The 15,364-nt window shown below is 39.5% G+C and overlaps 1 protein-coding gene across 6 annotated transcripts in view; it reads left to right on the top strand.

The window, feature by feature from the left end:
* The first annotated feature begins 1,684 nt into the window (after positions 1 to 1,684).
* Positions 1,685 to 15,364, top strand: part of C12H18orf63 (chromosome 12 C18orf63 homolog) — a 30,166-nt gene continuing 16,486 nt past the window's right edge. For 2 of the 6 annotated variants that reach the window (XM_047696247.1, XM_047696252.1), the window contains exons 1-7: positions 3,018 to 3,213; positions 4,137 to 4,307; positions 6,212 to 6,290; positions 8,715 to 8,771; positions 11,327 to 11,438; positions 12,031 to 12,072; positions 13,615 to 13,691. In XM_047696247.1, coding sequence (XP_047552203.1) covers positions 3,176 to 3,213; positions 4,137 to 4,307; positions 6,212 to 6,290; positions 8,715 to 8,771; positions 11,327 to 11,438; positions 12,031 to 12,072; positions 13,615 to 13,691 — 576 coding nt within the window. In that variant the 5' untranslated portion in view covers positions 3,018 to 3,175. The other 4 variants (XM_047696249.1, XM_047696250.1, XM_047696251.1 and 1 more) reach the window with 4 other exon arrangements.

Below are 15,364 nucleotides of genomic sequence, written 5' to 3'. Positions count from 1 at the left end.
TTGGGCACAGGGGAGTTTCTCTCTCGTTCTCTCAAACAAGCAAAAAAAAAAAAAAAAAAAAAAAAAAAAAAAAAATTTAAAAGGACCAAAAGCTTATTTGCTGGTATATTTGTTTCAAAAGAACATTACAATCGGTCATAGGCTGATTTTGGTGGTCACTCTTGTGATAATCACTTACGACGACCTCCCGGCTGGCGATAAGTAACCACACGCGTACTGAGCACTTCCTCCTGAGTTAGGAAGATACTTAAACGCACTCCTCTTGGCCAAAGCTTATCTTGCAAACACAAAACAAGTGAACTACTGCAGTGGGCCAAACGTTCAACACAATACCAGATCCCATCCCTTCACAATACACCTTCCGCTGACTGGTGAAATAGGAGGTTCAGAAATGGCTCTTCTCTGCATAAAAATACCCCGGCCCTCGACCTATGCGGTCGCCCCTCACCTCCAGGAACTTACCCTGGAGTGTCCCAGGCCCCCGCGTAAGGGCTTCTGTTCTTCCTACACTCCCTCTTGGTGATCCGGCCGCGTGGTTTTAAACTATTACACGCAAATCCTCTTCACTTCCCAACACCCACGTGCCCGGAACCGCACCCCTCCTCGCCTTCATCCCCAAACGCACTCCTCCTTCCTCCTGGGCCTTCCCCTTCTCAGCCAATGGCAACCCCGTCCTTCCCAGTCCTTAGACAAACACCCTGGGGCTCTACCTGGCTCCTCTGAGACCCCAGGCCTATCCGTGTCTGAAATGTACTTGATGTAATTCAAAGCACGTTCCTGACCCAGTCCCACCTGCCCGGCCCTCCCCTGATTCAGGCCGCACCACTGCTCTCCTGAAACACCGCCCTGGCCTCCTTAGGAGGCTCCCCCTCCCGCTCCTGTCCATCCCTCGGTGCCGGTCTGTCCCTTCTCAGCACTCCTAGAAAAGCTCCAGGCACACAGCAGGCGCCTCATAAATACCCGTCAAATGGAGGAGGTGCCCGCGATGGGCTTGCCGCCAGCTGCTGCTCCACAGAGCGCTGCACAACCTTCCAGTCAGGACGGTTCAGACTCCGAGGGCCCTTCATGGGAGGGAAAGGGCGCACTTACCTAGGTGAGCCCTGAAAGCGGGCCAACGCCTACAGCTCCCCAGCAGACACACTGTCCTCTCCCTCCACAGCTAGAAGGCCTCTTGCGCCCGGGATCCCGCTTTCCCGCTGGGGCCAACCCCAGCTCTTCTCGAAACGAACGCGAGCCGGCGTCACCAGTCACCAGCGTTGGCGGAAAGAGCTGAGGTGCGCAAGGCATGCCGGGGAAGCACGAGGCCCATGGGGCGTGTTGGGGTGGGGTATGTGGGGCATGCTGGGAGAGCACACGTACCGCACGTGCGTGGAGCTTGCAGGAAGCGGCGCCAACAACAGCGAAGGGAGTGCAAAAGAGGCGGCTGAGGAGTATGGGTATCCCAAGAGAGCATATGAGGCGCGCGGGGCACGCTGGGAGTACGAGGCGCACAGGGCATGCTGGGGGCGAATGGGCCTGCTGGGAGGGTGCGTGGGGCGTGCTGGGTGCACCTCCGAGAGCTTCCAGGAGAGCGCAAAGGAGGCGGCTGAGGAACGTGGGTGTGCGGGAGAGCGCCTGAGGAGCGCGTAGCATGCTGGGAGCACGTGGCGCGGGGGCGTGCTGGAGCGCATGGCCCGCAGGGAGGGCGCGCGGGGCGTGCTGGGAGTACAGCCAAGAGCCAGGAGAAGATCGCGGAGGCGGCAGGTGAGGAGTTCGAGCCCTCAGAGCAAAGGGCAAACGTCCCTGGGGAGATGTCAGCGTGAGGGATGCAGAGAGGCAGCACGGAGGCCCTTGGGGACCCTGCCATCCGCTGCACCCCTTTCTCACGCCAGTGTGAAGGCCTGTGGGTTCGCTTCACAAGGCGACGGCTCTGAAGGCGCTGCTGGTTCTCTGTGACCGGCAGGGAGCGTCGGCGGGGGGCCCCGTCCCAGCACCCCAGAAGCGCAGCGCATCTCTGCAGGGCGGTGCTGCTGGCGCGTAGGGTGGGACGCGGCCCGGACTCCAGCGCGCCGGGCTAACTCCTGGAGGCCGCGCTCAGGCAGCGTCGTCAAGCTGAAGAAAGACCTGGAAGGGGCTTTCTGCGCCGGCCGTCCCCGCCGGGAGAACACGAGGCCCGCGGGGGGCGGGGTAGGTTACGGGGCCCCTGCCGGCCCCTGTGGCTTGCTGACCGCACGTGTCGCCGGCACCGCATCAGGGGCTGAGGCTGAGGCGTGCAGCGCTCTGCGCGGCTTCGGGGGCAACCCGGGGGAGGGGGACATGCTCTGAGCGCTGCCCGTTTACCGCTCCTGAGCTCAGAACGCGCCCACGGTAGCGCCGAAGAACGGGAACCGTTGCCGGAGTGCTCCTCAGCGGGGCCCTGGTGCTCCCGCGCGGCTCTCTGACCGCCGCCGCCGAAGGCCGGCGCAACTTCGCGGCGCCTCCTCCGCGGGAAGGTGTTAAAATCCGCAAGACTCATCTTAGGGGAAAATAGGTCAGACGTGAAACTGGGCCGCGGACGCGGGCCTGCGGCTCTGACCTGGGTTCTTCCGGGCACGCGCAGCGTGTGCTCGGCCGCGCCGTCGCGAGCTGTTCGCTTTATGCTCTGCCGGGTGCGCTTTGATGCCCTTTATCACAGCGCTTCAGAGAAAGTGGGTTTTAGGCGAAATTGCTAAGGAGGTTGTCTTTGCCTTGGAACTTGTACTTTTTAAAAAACCTTTTCATAACAGTAAACGTTAAAATAGAGCAGGAAAGCGGAAGGAAGGACAGTTTCTACTTTTAACGCTATGGGAAATCCCATTGATGAGGTCATTAACAACGTGTGGGAATTTGTGTTAACCTAAGAGTAGTTCCCGTAAGACAACCAAGTGACCCTCTAGAGACGAAACTTTGAAACACTCCTTCCTGAATGAGGAAGCTGCATGGGAGCCAGCCAGAAGGGCACTGTCGCCATCGCCTTAGACCACAACACTTGTGGTTCCTGAGATCATGCGTAAGACTGGTCGTATTCCCGATTTCCGGGCTGGGCTGATACGTGGTTACGTTTCTTCTTAAAGGGAGAAAATGTGTTGTTTAAAGATCGGAAGTGTTAGAATCTGTTACCTCCCCCTGCTGTGTGTGTGCATGTGAGAGAAGCTGAGCTTAACTCCGCCACTGGCACATGCCAGTTTTCTCTAATGCCCAGGACAGACTTCGGAGGTATGCTCTGTGAATTACCAACTGTGAAACTCGTCCCAAATAGAAGTTTTAAAGCTAAGTAATTGTGGAAAAGGAAACTGGATAACAAAAATTAGACATCTTAGTAAATACTTCTTTTCGTGTAAAAAGATGAAAAATATATTCAAACTTGAAATGCTTAAAAGATAACCTGAAGCAACAGAAGACTTCACTATACATTTAGATTTTCAAAAAATTTTTACTGTCATAGGAGATACTTTTTTTCTGAAAACAAAATGAAACTTAAGAATAGCCAGGAACTTTAACTTTCTTAAATGAAGACAATGGAATACAAATATATCTAGTATCTAGATCAGAGTAGGCATTTAATAAACAGTAGCTCATTTTTGTGTTGCTATACTCAAGTTATTTTACTTATGGTGTAGAACTTCAGCCTTGTAATTCTATATTATCTTTTTGGAATAATGAAAATTTTCTAGTATGTATCGTGATACTGTGATACTAAAAACCATTGAAATTGATAATATAAAAAGGTGAATTGGAGGTTATTTGTATTACATCTTAATGATGTTTGTAACAAGTTCTAGCAGGTTAAAGATTTTATTTATTGAGAGAGAGTGTGTGTGCGTGGGAGAGAGGGGCAGAGGGAGAGAGCACCTCAAGCAGACTCCCATTGAGTGTGGAGCCAGGCTTGAGCTCAGTCTCACAACCCTGAGATCATGATCTGAGCCAAACTTAAGAGACAGTTGCTCAACCAGCTGAGCCACCCAGGATAAACAATTCTTAAGGGTAAAATGGTAATGATATTTAAATGCTAAAATCTGCTAATTTGCTTTTATTGCCTTATTCCAATACAACATCAAATATTCTGTGATGGGTTCATATTAAAACCCTTTGATAAGATAGTTCACTGCTATTTTATTGCTGTTTGTTTATTTTTAAAGGCCTGACAGAGCTGAGACATTCAGTCAACAGGAAAATATGAGTGATTCTGGGCAGCAATCACTGTTCTTCATCACATCTCCAGATTTACACGAACTCTGTGCTGTCAGGATAATATTGAGTAATGAAGTGGCTGACACTGAGATTAGAAGTACACAAATGAAGATGTGCAGGTAAAAAATCATTTTATAAGTAAGGCTTTCTAAATGTTTTGAGACCTGTTAGAGCTGTTTCGGAAGTATCTCCTTTAAAACAAAATACTCTTTTATTTAATCTGTGTATATAACTTTAAATAAAGGAATTCAGTTTTGTTCTGACGAGATAGATTGGATTACATTTAGGGAAGGACTTAAAATATCTGTGATTGAGTGTCACATTATTGAATTTTTATATTTGTGACTTCTCGTGTGATCTTTTTAAATTTTTTATGGATGTTGATAAATTAGATTCTCAAAAACTTAGAGGTAGAAATTAATAAATATTTACAGAGTACCTGGTGTTTATGAACACTTTAGGAGATACTATAAGCATTTTTTTTTTTTAAAGATTTTATTTATTTATTTGTTAGAAAGAGAGAGAGAGAGAGAGAGGGAGCGAGCATGAGCACAGGCAGACAGAGTGGTAGGCAGAGGCAGAGGGAGAAGCAGGCTCCCCGCTGAGCAAGGAGCCCGATGTGGGACTCGATCCCAGGACGCTGGGATCATGACCTGAGCCGAAGGCAGCCGCTTAACCAACTGAGCCACCCAGGCGTCCCTATAAGCATTTTAGATTAATGCAGTTTCTTAATTTGCAGGTCAACATAAGATAATTTCTGTAGAGTATTTCTCCAAGAACTATTTTGAAATGACTGACCCAAGATTGATTGAAGCCTAAAGTATAACTCCATGATTGCTAAGAACCCACCATTTATTAGTCCCTTAAATTGTTTGAGTCAGACAAAGAAGGACTCTTAGAATACAGATAATATCTGTAACTGAATTTCTTGGAGAGGAACAAACACAAGATTGCTAGGAGCCAGAAATAAAGAAGATGCTCTTGGGGGTGTCCTCCCATTTTGCTCTCATTTACAAAAGTTTTCTTCTCCCCATTGTATAGTTTCCCAGTAAAGTACATCCAGGAGCCTGTACCCTTTGTGCTAAGGTATAATTTGATACTTACTGGACATTTACCTGTGACTCCTTTAAGAAACAAATGGGTGGGAAACCTGAGATTTTTCTCCTGTTTACCCTCAAATTGAAGATGGCCATGCCCACAGAGTGAGGTGTCTTGATTCATTATAGGCAGTGTTGGCTTAGCTATGTCAAACAAAGGCAGGCCTTGCAAAACCAATTATCTGCTGCATCTGGTTCTGCACCAGGGTCTTAACAGAAACAGAAGTGCCCATCTAACTTTTTGAGGTAACCCCTCCCCACTACACACTCTTATTTTTTTAAAGTTTGTTTCCTTGATACTAATTTTGAAATTTTTCATGTGTTTTATCCACCTTTTCCTGATCTTTGAAACAAAATTCTTGATGATAATTTGAATTGTGATTTTTGTTGTGAGTTCATTTGGCTGTTGAATACTAAAATGAAACCACTACCTACTTCATTTAGGCTTGGAAAAAACTTCTTTTTTGAAGGAAAAGCATCTAGTTAGTAGTTCTAACATTTAAGTAGTTGATAATATCACTGATAGATAAATCTTTAGACTCTTGCCTCCTGACTACCACTTAAAAAAGGAAAGCAGGAGTTAGAAGAACTGGATTCTTAACATTAAGATATCTTCAAGTCTCTCTTTGGACAGAAATGGAGTTTTAAATGAGAAATCTAGGTTCATGGATGAAAGAGATTGGGAAAATCAGATGCAAAGACAATATTCATATCAATATCTGAAAGCTTATAACATTCTTAAATCTTGGCTGAGTGGCTAAATGTTCAAGTTAACATGTTAAGTGTGGGGAGAGATACAGAAGTCTTTATAACACAATCCTTCCCTAGGAAAAATGTAAACTTCTGAACTAAGCAATTTTCAAAATGTTCTGATAAGTAAAATCAGAAGGCAAGTCCACTTAAAATTTTATGTTTCATCTCTACAGGCAGTTGCTGTTTTTGCATCAAGATATTCTTACATCACCTGTGCCTGGAACATTAAGCCAAATTTGGGTAGTGATGGCGGTTAGTATTTTAAAATTTTATGAAGTGTTATTACTAATTATTGGGAGCAATATTGATAAGCAATAATTCAGGTATTAATTTTAGCTCAAATTGAAGGTGGTTTATGAAACCAAATTACCGTGTTATAGTTTGATTGAACTATTTATAGACTTTAACTTCGGTATACCTGATGTTTAATATTCATTTTTGTGGTTCTAATTTAATATTTAGTTTGTCACAAGTGCTAAAATAAAGACTATTAATGAATAAAATATAACATAATTTTAAGAGCATGGCCTTAATCTTTTTTTAAAATTTTATTCTTTAGAATTCTATTTAATATAAAGGAAGAAATTTCCTATTCCAATACATCTCCAATTGTTTTAAAGAACTTAGATCAACAGTTTATTTATTTATGTTAAACTTGATATTTCTTCTCCCCCCCCCCAATATTTGTTTATCTGTTTAAGAGAGAGAGATTGTGCTCATGCTTGCATGCACACACACAGGGAAAAGGAGAAGCAGACTCCTTACCAAGCAAACAGCCCAACATGGGGCTTGATTCTGGGACTCTGGGATCATGATCTGAACTGAAGGCAATGCTTAACTGACTGAACCACCCAGACTTCCCAACAGTTTTTATTTTTAATTTGAAATTTTATTTAAAACAAAATTTTTAGGGATGGCTGGCTCAGTCAGTTAAGCCTCTACCTTTGGTCCAGGTCATGATCCTAGGGTCCTGGAATCCCAGTCTCACACTGGGCTCCTTGCTCAGCAGGGAACCTGCTTCTCCAGTTGCCCACTGCTCCTCCTGCCCCTGCATGTGTTTTCTTTTTCTGACAAATAAATAGTCTTTAAAAATTTTTTAAAATTTACACATAATAAAACTACAGTAAGAAACTTATTTCCCAGTGCTGTATGTCACTGGAAATGATAATGAAAAGCCAAAAATCTTTATAAAAATTATATTATCCTCAGATTTTTATCAAAAATCTTTCTGAAAATCCTCATATTCTGAGATTTTAGTTCTTCAGAATCAGGGAAATGAACATTTATTAATACTAACAAGCCATCAAAAAATCTTTAGTTCCTTTATTTTTCTTCTAAGTTATATCGTTACATATTCATCTTTTATTTTCTCATTTTTTATATCATTTTTAAGAAAGATAAGCTGTTGATGGACAAGTAAGCACTACTACCTCTTACTTGTGTTCCTCTCTACCTGCAAATCTTTATGGAACAGGGGGAACATTGTTTCAGAGTTCTTGTAAATTCAAGCATCCTAATCTTAGCAAGAATATTAAATGAAAAGTAGCCATCTAAAAATGTGTTTTGCTTTCTTACAAAGATATTACATACCATAAGTTTTTTGAAAATATTTAAAGTAGAAAATTGGATTTTTATACATACTATTTTGAAACTTTCATTTCTCCTTGAACATCCTCTCTTGGATGTTGTTCTGTTTCAGTACATACATCTTATCCATTATTAAGGCTGTCTAATATTTCATTGTATGGGTGTATAATAATTTAGTTAATATTTTCTAATGCACATTTGAATTTCTAGTGGTACTTCTACAACAATTCAGAAAGCATCATTGAAATTATATAGTCTTTATTTGGTAGTTTCTGTGGGTTAACTTTCTAGAAGTGCAATTGCAGTACATTTTAAACTGAAATCTAAGTAATGCTGTTCTCTGAAAAGCTTGTACTAGATGGCATCTTAATAGTATATTGAGAGAGACAGTATTTCCACATTCTCATGAACACTAGATATTAACAACCTTTACACATCTGCCAATCTGTTAGGTTAAAAATAATACCTTCTTTGATTTCTTTTTTCTTTAATTTTTTTAAAGATTTTATTTATTTATTTGACAGACAAAGATCACAAGTAGGCAGAGAGAACGGCAGAGAGAGAGGAGGAAGCAGGTTCCCTGCTCAGCAGAGAGCCCGATGTGGGGCTCGATTCCAGGACCCTGGGATCATGACCTGAGCCAAAGGCAGAGGCTTTAACCCACTGAGCCACTCAGGCGCCTCTACCTTCTTTGATTTCTATTTCTTTCATTAGTTAGTTGAAACACTTTGGCCTTTTGAACTCTCTTTTGAGTTCACATTTGTGTCCATTTTCCTTATCCATGCCTAGAAACTTATTAAGAAAGGTGTTAGATATTATATGAAATTTATTAGCCTTTTCCTTTTCTAGGTTCATGTCACTTTCAGGTAGTCTTTTCTTCATTTTGAGAATGTACCCACATGTTCTTTTTTAGGGAGAGAACGATTATCACTTGCTTCTCCAAGGCATACAAGCTGTTAGGATGATAACCTGATGATGGGTCAGCTGCTGTAGAATGTTTAAATTCATTATGTACCACATTATTTAACAATGTATTTGTGTTAAGTAATTTTTATAAATGTGGATTTTTTTGTTGTTTTATTGTTATAGATAACATTTTATAAAGCTGGGAAACTTAATGCCTGTATTGAAAAATATGGAGCTAAAGTAAGTTTTTAGAAGTTTAATAATTCCAAATACTATTTATATTGATTATGTATTCAATTTTTTTGTCAGCAAACAAAAATTAAAATGTCTTTCTCATATGATATTGCTTTCTGTGAAAGAACCGCCTTTTTAGTTTTTAGAGTTTGTATAGAATTTTTATTTCTTCCATAAAAACTTAGTAAAATTCACCAAATTATCTGGGCCTGGCATTTTCCTTGTGGGAAGGTTTTTGACTACAATTTCAATATCTTTAATAGATTATAGTACTATTAAAATTATCTATTTCAAGGAATTTGTCCATTTCACCTAACTTGTTAAATTTATTGACATAAAGTTGCTTATACTCTTAATTTCCTTTGCTGTAGAGTCTGTAGTTATGTCACCTGTCTCATTCCTGATAATGGTAATGTGTCTTGTCTTTCTTTTTCCTCCCTAATCAGTCTTACTAGAGGCTTAGCAAGCTTACTGATCGCAAAAAACAAGATTTTGGTTTGGTAGATTTTCTCTGTTGTCTTACTATTTTGTATCTCATTGTTTTTCTTTTCGTTTTTATTATTTACTTTCTTATGCTTACTTTGGGTTTATTTTGCTCTTCTTTTTTTAGTTTCTTAAGGTGGAAACTGAGGTCATTGATTAGAGAACATTCCTTTCTAATATAGAGACATTTAGTGCTCTAAATTTCCTCCTACGTATGTGTTTTGTTTTGATCTTTTTCAGTTCAGAATACTTTCTAATATCCCTTTGATTTCCTCTTCGAACTGTGGGTTAGTTAGAAGTATATTATGTAGTTTCCACATATCCAGGGATTTTCCAAGGATCCTTCTATTGTTTTCTAATTTGATTGTGACTAGAGAACATGTTTTATATAGCTTGAACTTTTAAAAATTTATTGAGACTTGTTTTATGGCTCAGAATATGGTCTTCCTTAGTAAATATTCCTTGTCTACTTTAAAACAATGTGTATTCTGCTGCTGTGTCAGGTAGTCTAGAAATGTTAATTGGGTCACAGCGGTTGATAGTGTTATTAAGCTACTATATTTTTCTTATTTTCTACCTGTTGTATGAATTATTGAGAAAACATGGTACAAAATTTGGCACTGACTTTAGCTGCAATGGTCAGTGACACCATCTTTGTCCTGAAAGGCCTCCAGGTCATGAATCAGGATAGTTATTGATGACAGAATTGCTCTACATCTCCTCCTTGTACACCAAGGCTGAATGTATGTTGATACATTCTACTGTATCTGGGTTAATACCTCCTTCCAAGCAGAAAGGTCAGTACAGAATCAAGGAGAAAGCCATTCGGCTTTCTAAGAAAGATCCTGATAGTTTATGGGGTTCGTTCAGGCATTTAGGCCTGAGACCTTGGGTTCATGTTTGAGGTTAGTGTTACAGGTTGGCTTCATCCTGCTGCCTGAACTCCTATTGGTAGAGGGCATCCTTAATTAAAATATCTATGAAACAGATTGAACAGATTTGTCTTCTTCACTGCCAGCAAAGTAGTTATCCTGGGAAAATTCACCAGAAACTAAAATAGTACAAAAATGAGGGGTGAATGATATTGGAAAACAGTTCTCCTTGGCTCTCTCATTTTTTCTGCATATATTACTAAGAGTGGCAATGGCTGCATTTTCTTTTGGACTATATTTATATAGTCCTTATTTATACAAGGATATTTGTATAGAAGAAAACCTTGGTTTTTTTCCTAGCTCTGTATTTTTTCTTATATGTGTGTGGCTAATCCATACTCAGCTGATGACTCAAGAGGGACTCTACTGATCTCAGAGTTTGCTCTCTGTGCAGCTCCCTCCCCTCTATAATGTTTTGCCCCCAAAACTAGCTCCCTAGTCCTCCTGGACTCTCAGCTATCCTGTCAACTAAAGTAGTCCACTAGGTTTTCCAGGGTTCTGCCTCCCTGCACCACAGCCTAAAAACCCTATTTAATCGATATATTGGGGTCTAATTATAGGTTTCCCTTCTCTTAAGGATTGCTATTACTTCTTGTTAGATGTCCAGTGTCTTGTGAATCACTGTTTCATGTAACTTGCTCAGTTATTGCTTAGTTACCCAAAGTGGGAGGATAAATCTGGATCCTATTACTTTTTATTAGTCAGAAGTTAAAGTCTTGATTTTAAAAAATACTCTACAGGTAGAGATAGTCTGCTGGTTTCATGTGTGCTCATGTAAGTAATTGTTTTCTGATGTTGAACTAGAGTGAACAACAATGAAAACCATAATACAGTTCTTTGCAGAGCTGAATACGAAGTATAGTGTAGGGTCCTAGCACGGGAGCTCTAAAACTTAGGCTTATTGGGCCAGGATAAGGAGGAAGAAGACTGCCATTGTAGCATGATAGTCTTCATGGTTTCAAAGTGACTATGTTTTAACACTAATTAACTTTAGAACCAGAAAAGATTAGCTGTAGTGATGACTATAACTCATATCCAAAATAACCCGTGTTTTTGGATGGTGATCTAAATACACATTTTCCTTGAGTTTATAGGACATACCAACTGCTATAAATTTGCCTATGCTTTGTTCCTTAATATGTTTAGGTAGAGGCTCCACAAGGAGTAATTCCTGTAATTCTTCAAAACTGCCTTTCATATTCACTCACAGCTAGACTTGCTCCAGCCTGGAATAAAACTGGCCATCTCTTGGTGCAAGGTGACTATATCTCTTTCAGTCATTGGGGGTTTCTGAATTAGATTACTTCTATTCTGTGCATCTGTTAAATTTCAGGATATATTATTTTTAGGGAATAGTTTTTAAAGTATAGCCACCGCTAAGCCTTCTCAGGCAAGTCCACAACAACATAAATGTCATCTTCTTACCTAGGATGATATCGAGAGGCCTGCTGATGTTTTTTCAAAGAATTTTTTAACATTATATAATACTTGATATTTAGAAAGGAATAAATATAAGTTATGGTGCATTAGAATATATTGAATACAAATTACCAAAACCTGTTGGAACCAAAAGGCTATTCTGGATTTTGTTTTGAGGTCTGACCATTTTCTAAGAATTTGATGCCAGGAAATAAATGTTAGAAGGAAGAATTGGGTATTTGTCCTTTTAATTGAAAAGATAATTTTCGAATGGTTATATTTTTTCTCTGAACTGTCTTTAGGTTATTCCTTTGTGTAAAACTGCATTTTAAGGTATTTTCCTTGGCTTTGATAATTAAACATAAAAGGTTATATTTATTAAGCATGATTTATAAGTTATAATAATATTGACTATCTTATAATTTTTTAAGGAAGAGAATTTCTTTCTCAGATGGGAAAGCAAAGTGCTGTTGGTAAGTAAAAATGAGTAAATAAATAGATAAAACGTTAATATGGTTAACAGTCATTAAAGAAAACAATGTTACATATTGGTGGGTTGTTATAATTTTGATGATTATGAGAATATAATCATGTATTATTATAATCATAATTTTATCCAGGACATCCTCTCTGGGCCACAGTATATGTTCTTATTTATAAAAGAAAAAAAATGACTTCTCTTAATTGGAATAAATTCTATATTTTTAGTATCCCTACTTAATTCAAATTATTACTCTGAAGAAGTTAAATTCTGCAAGCATTTGTAATGTATAGTTTGCAGAGTCATATCATTGAAAATTCTTTAGTACTGTTGTAAGTAAAAGATGTATTTCTTATGAGAACATAGTTCTTTTCCTTAAAGGAGAAAAAAAGATTGTCTAAAGAGACAAAGATGATCTAAAATACACACTTTATAGTATGGTCTAATTCTTTCATTGATAAGCATGGCTGTTCAAGTAGACCTGTTCCTAAACAGTATCCACAGATAGCAGACAGGTGGAAATCCTAAGCCCCAGTAGACATTAATCAGTAATGCTAGCTTTCACCGCAATTTGGGCATAGCCTTAAATCCTGAGCTACCACTTATAATCCACAACTATTTAATTTGAGTTGACTTTCAGGCTGAAGCTTATTTGCCCTCCTTCCTCTAGTTTTATGTTTAAACTGGACATGACAGTCACTGTGCTCTTGCTCCAGGCAAATGGGTTCATTACAGAAATTCAGTTTCATCCTCAGACACTGTCAAGAGACTATAGATGTCAGAGGTTAAAGATAAAAGTTGAGAAGAGCAAAATTCTTCACTCTTGTGTTAGAACTTTTCTTTTAGTTTTGCCAAATATAATATTTATAGCAGAATTGATAAATTATAAGTGTATACAGCTCATTGGATTTTCACAGACTGAACATATCCTCATAACCAGTTCTCAAATCAAGAAGAACATTACCAGTACCCCAGGAATCCCCTCATGCTTTCTTTCAGGTACTACCTTTTCCCAAGATGACCACTATCTGACTTATATAAGTAATTCTAATTATGAGAAATCAAGGTAGGAGCCGTGGCGCTCTATGAGATCTGTATTCTATCTACTGGTTTATTGATGGGCATTTGTTAGGAAAAGACTATAAAGTTAGGAGCTGGGCATGGCACCTCTCCCACTTTAAGAAGACAATGTCCATTTTTCACACGTAATAGAAATCAGGCTTGTAAAATTACTTGTTGAATTTTTCTAACTGTGGGATGTCTCATTGTTCTTATCGTAACCCTGCCCTGTGACCTCCCCAACACATACATGCCCATATTTCCGTTTTGTTTCAGGCCTCTTTCTCATTTGCAGACTCTCAAACATTACTGGGTGATTTTTTTTGGATTTTACCATGTGAGGAAAAATTACATATTCTTAATTGAGTTTCTAATGTGAATAAATTAACTTAAAGTTACGTTTTATTAAAATATTTAGCTTAATAAAGTGCAGTAGTAATTCCAGAAAATTCACAGTTAAATATTTTATTTTCAGTATTAGACATCAATGTAAGCGAAACTCAAGTTTGTCTAAGTATAGAAGCTTACACAATCAGACTGCCATTACCTGAGGTACCATGTATTTTTATTTCTATAATTAACTTTGCTATATTTACTATATGCTTTATTACCAACATACTAGTAGGTTTTAATTTTTAACAAGTGATGAGTTTTTTATTATCAAAATCCATATTATTAAATGCTTGATATGTTGAAATTGTTCTAAATCTGTTTACTCAAAGAAAACATTGTCAGTTTAACACAGATTTTTAAAATTTTTTTTAAAAGGTTGTATTTATTTGAAAGAGACAGAGCATGAGCAGAGGGGAGGGGCAGAGGGAGAGGGAGAAGCAGACTCCCCACTGAGCAGGGACCCTGACTCTGAGCTCCATCACAGTACCCCAAGATCATGACCTAAGCCAAAGGCAGATACTTAGCCAACTGAGCTACCCAAGGCCCCTGACACAGATTTAATCATATCATTCTCTTGCTCAAAAATCTTTTTAGATGGCGGTGGAGACTCTCCACAAACCTGTGCTGCCTCAGCACTCACTTCTTGCCTCTTTTCTCATCTCCAAATATTAAAAACACTGTTTCAGTTCATACTAAATGTAATATCCCCTCATTAGCATTCTGCTAGCATTTTTTATACTTGTAAAAAAAATATATGTAACACTGTTTGCCTTCTTAGAAGGATATGTCTTTTACTAATTCCCATAGCACTCAGCATAGAAACTTAAACATCAATAGTAACTCAATAAATATTATTTTCCTTCTTCTGTGACAGTGGTTCTCAGTGGAGGGGGGTAGAGAAGGAAATGAATGACTTTGTTCCCCATGAGCCATTTGGTAATGTCTGAAGAAAAATTTGGTTATGACAAAGGGAGAGGGGCATTTAATGGTTTGAGGCTAGGGATGTTGCTAAAAAGTCCTACAGTCACAGGACAGCAACCCCATCTCCACCCCAGCAAAGACACAAATTTCAGTAGTGTCCATATGAGGCAGATGACTCCTCCTTTGCTTAGAGTGACCCTTTTATTAGCTATTCATCCTGCCCATCCTTTAAGGGCCAGCTCCAGTGCTATTCCATTCATATTTCTCTTTACCTTTAATTCTTTGATTACCTGCTATGTTGAGGCAAGAGACAAGTCAAAAATAAATAGGATCTACTGTCTGGCCCTCCGGAATTGTGTAAGCCAGTAGGGAAAATGACCTGCATAAAAACAAGTGGAATGGGTCTCATGACATGAATATCTTGTACTGATGAGGAACCTTTCCAAGGCTTGGACCCACTGTGACCTCCCAGCCTCTTTTGAACCTTTCTTCTATTCTGCACCATGCTCACATACAACATAAAACATTGTATGTTTAGAATTGTACTCATTTTATATCCCCAATTTACTTCATAATAAGCCTCTTAAAGACTAATGTCATATCTTACTGCCCTTTGAGTTTTCTACAGATGAGACTTGTGCTTTGTGTATCTGAGTTTTGAATCAATTAGAGATTGAAAAGAAGAATAAGACATATAGAGATCAGAATACTGTCTTTATTACTAGGATGAGAATGTAATTTATGGTCCCAAATGGATACTTTTGAGAGTGAAAGGGACACTAACCTAAGGAGATACTGATCCAACATATATGAATTGGGGTATGTTAAAAATAAAATCAAAGCAACTAAAATTAAATTTATTAAATTCATTATACATAAAAGAATAGTTTGTGAACCAAGAGTCTTCAAAC

The sequence above is a fragment of the Lutra lutra genome, chromosome 12, assembly GCF_902655055.1.
Source record: "Lutra lutra chromosome 12, mLutLut1.2, whole genome shotgun sequence".
Lineage (NCBI taxonomy): Eukaryota > Metazoa > Chordata > Mammalia > Carnivora > Mustelidae > Lutra > Lutra lutra.
The sequence above is the reverse complement of the archived record's forward strand: the minus strand, read 5'-3'. Positions and strand labels throughout refer to the sequence as shown.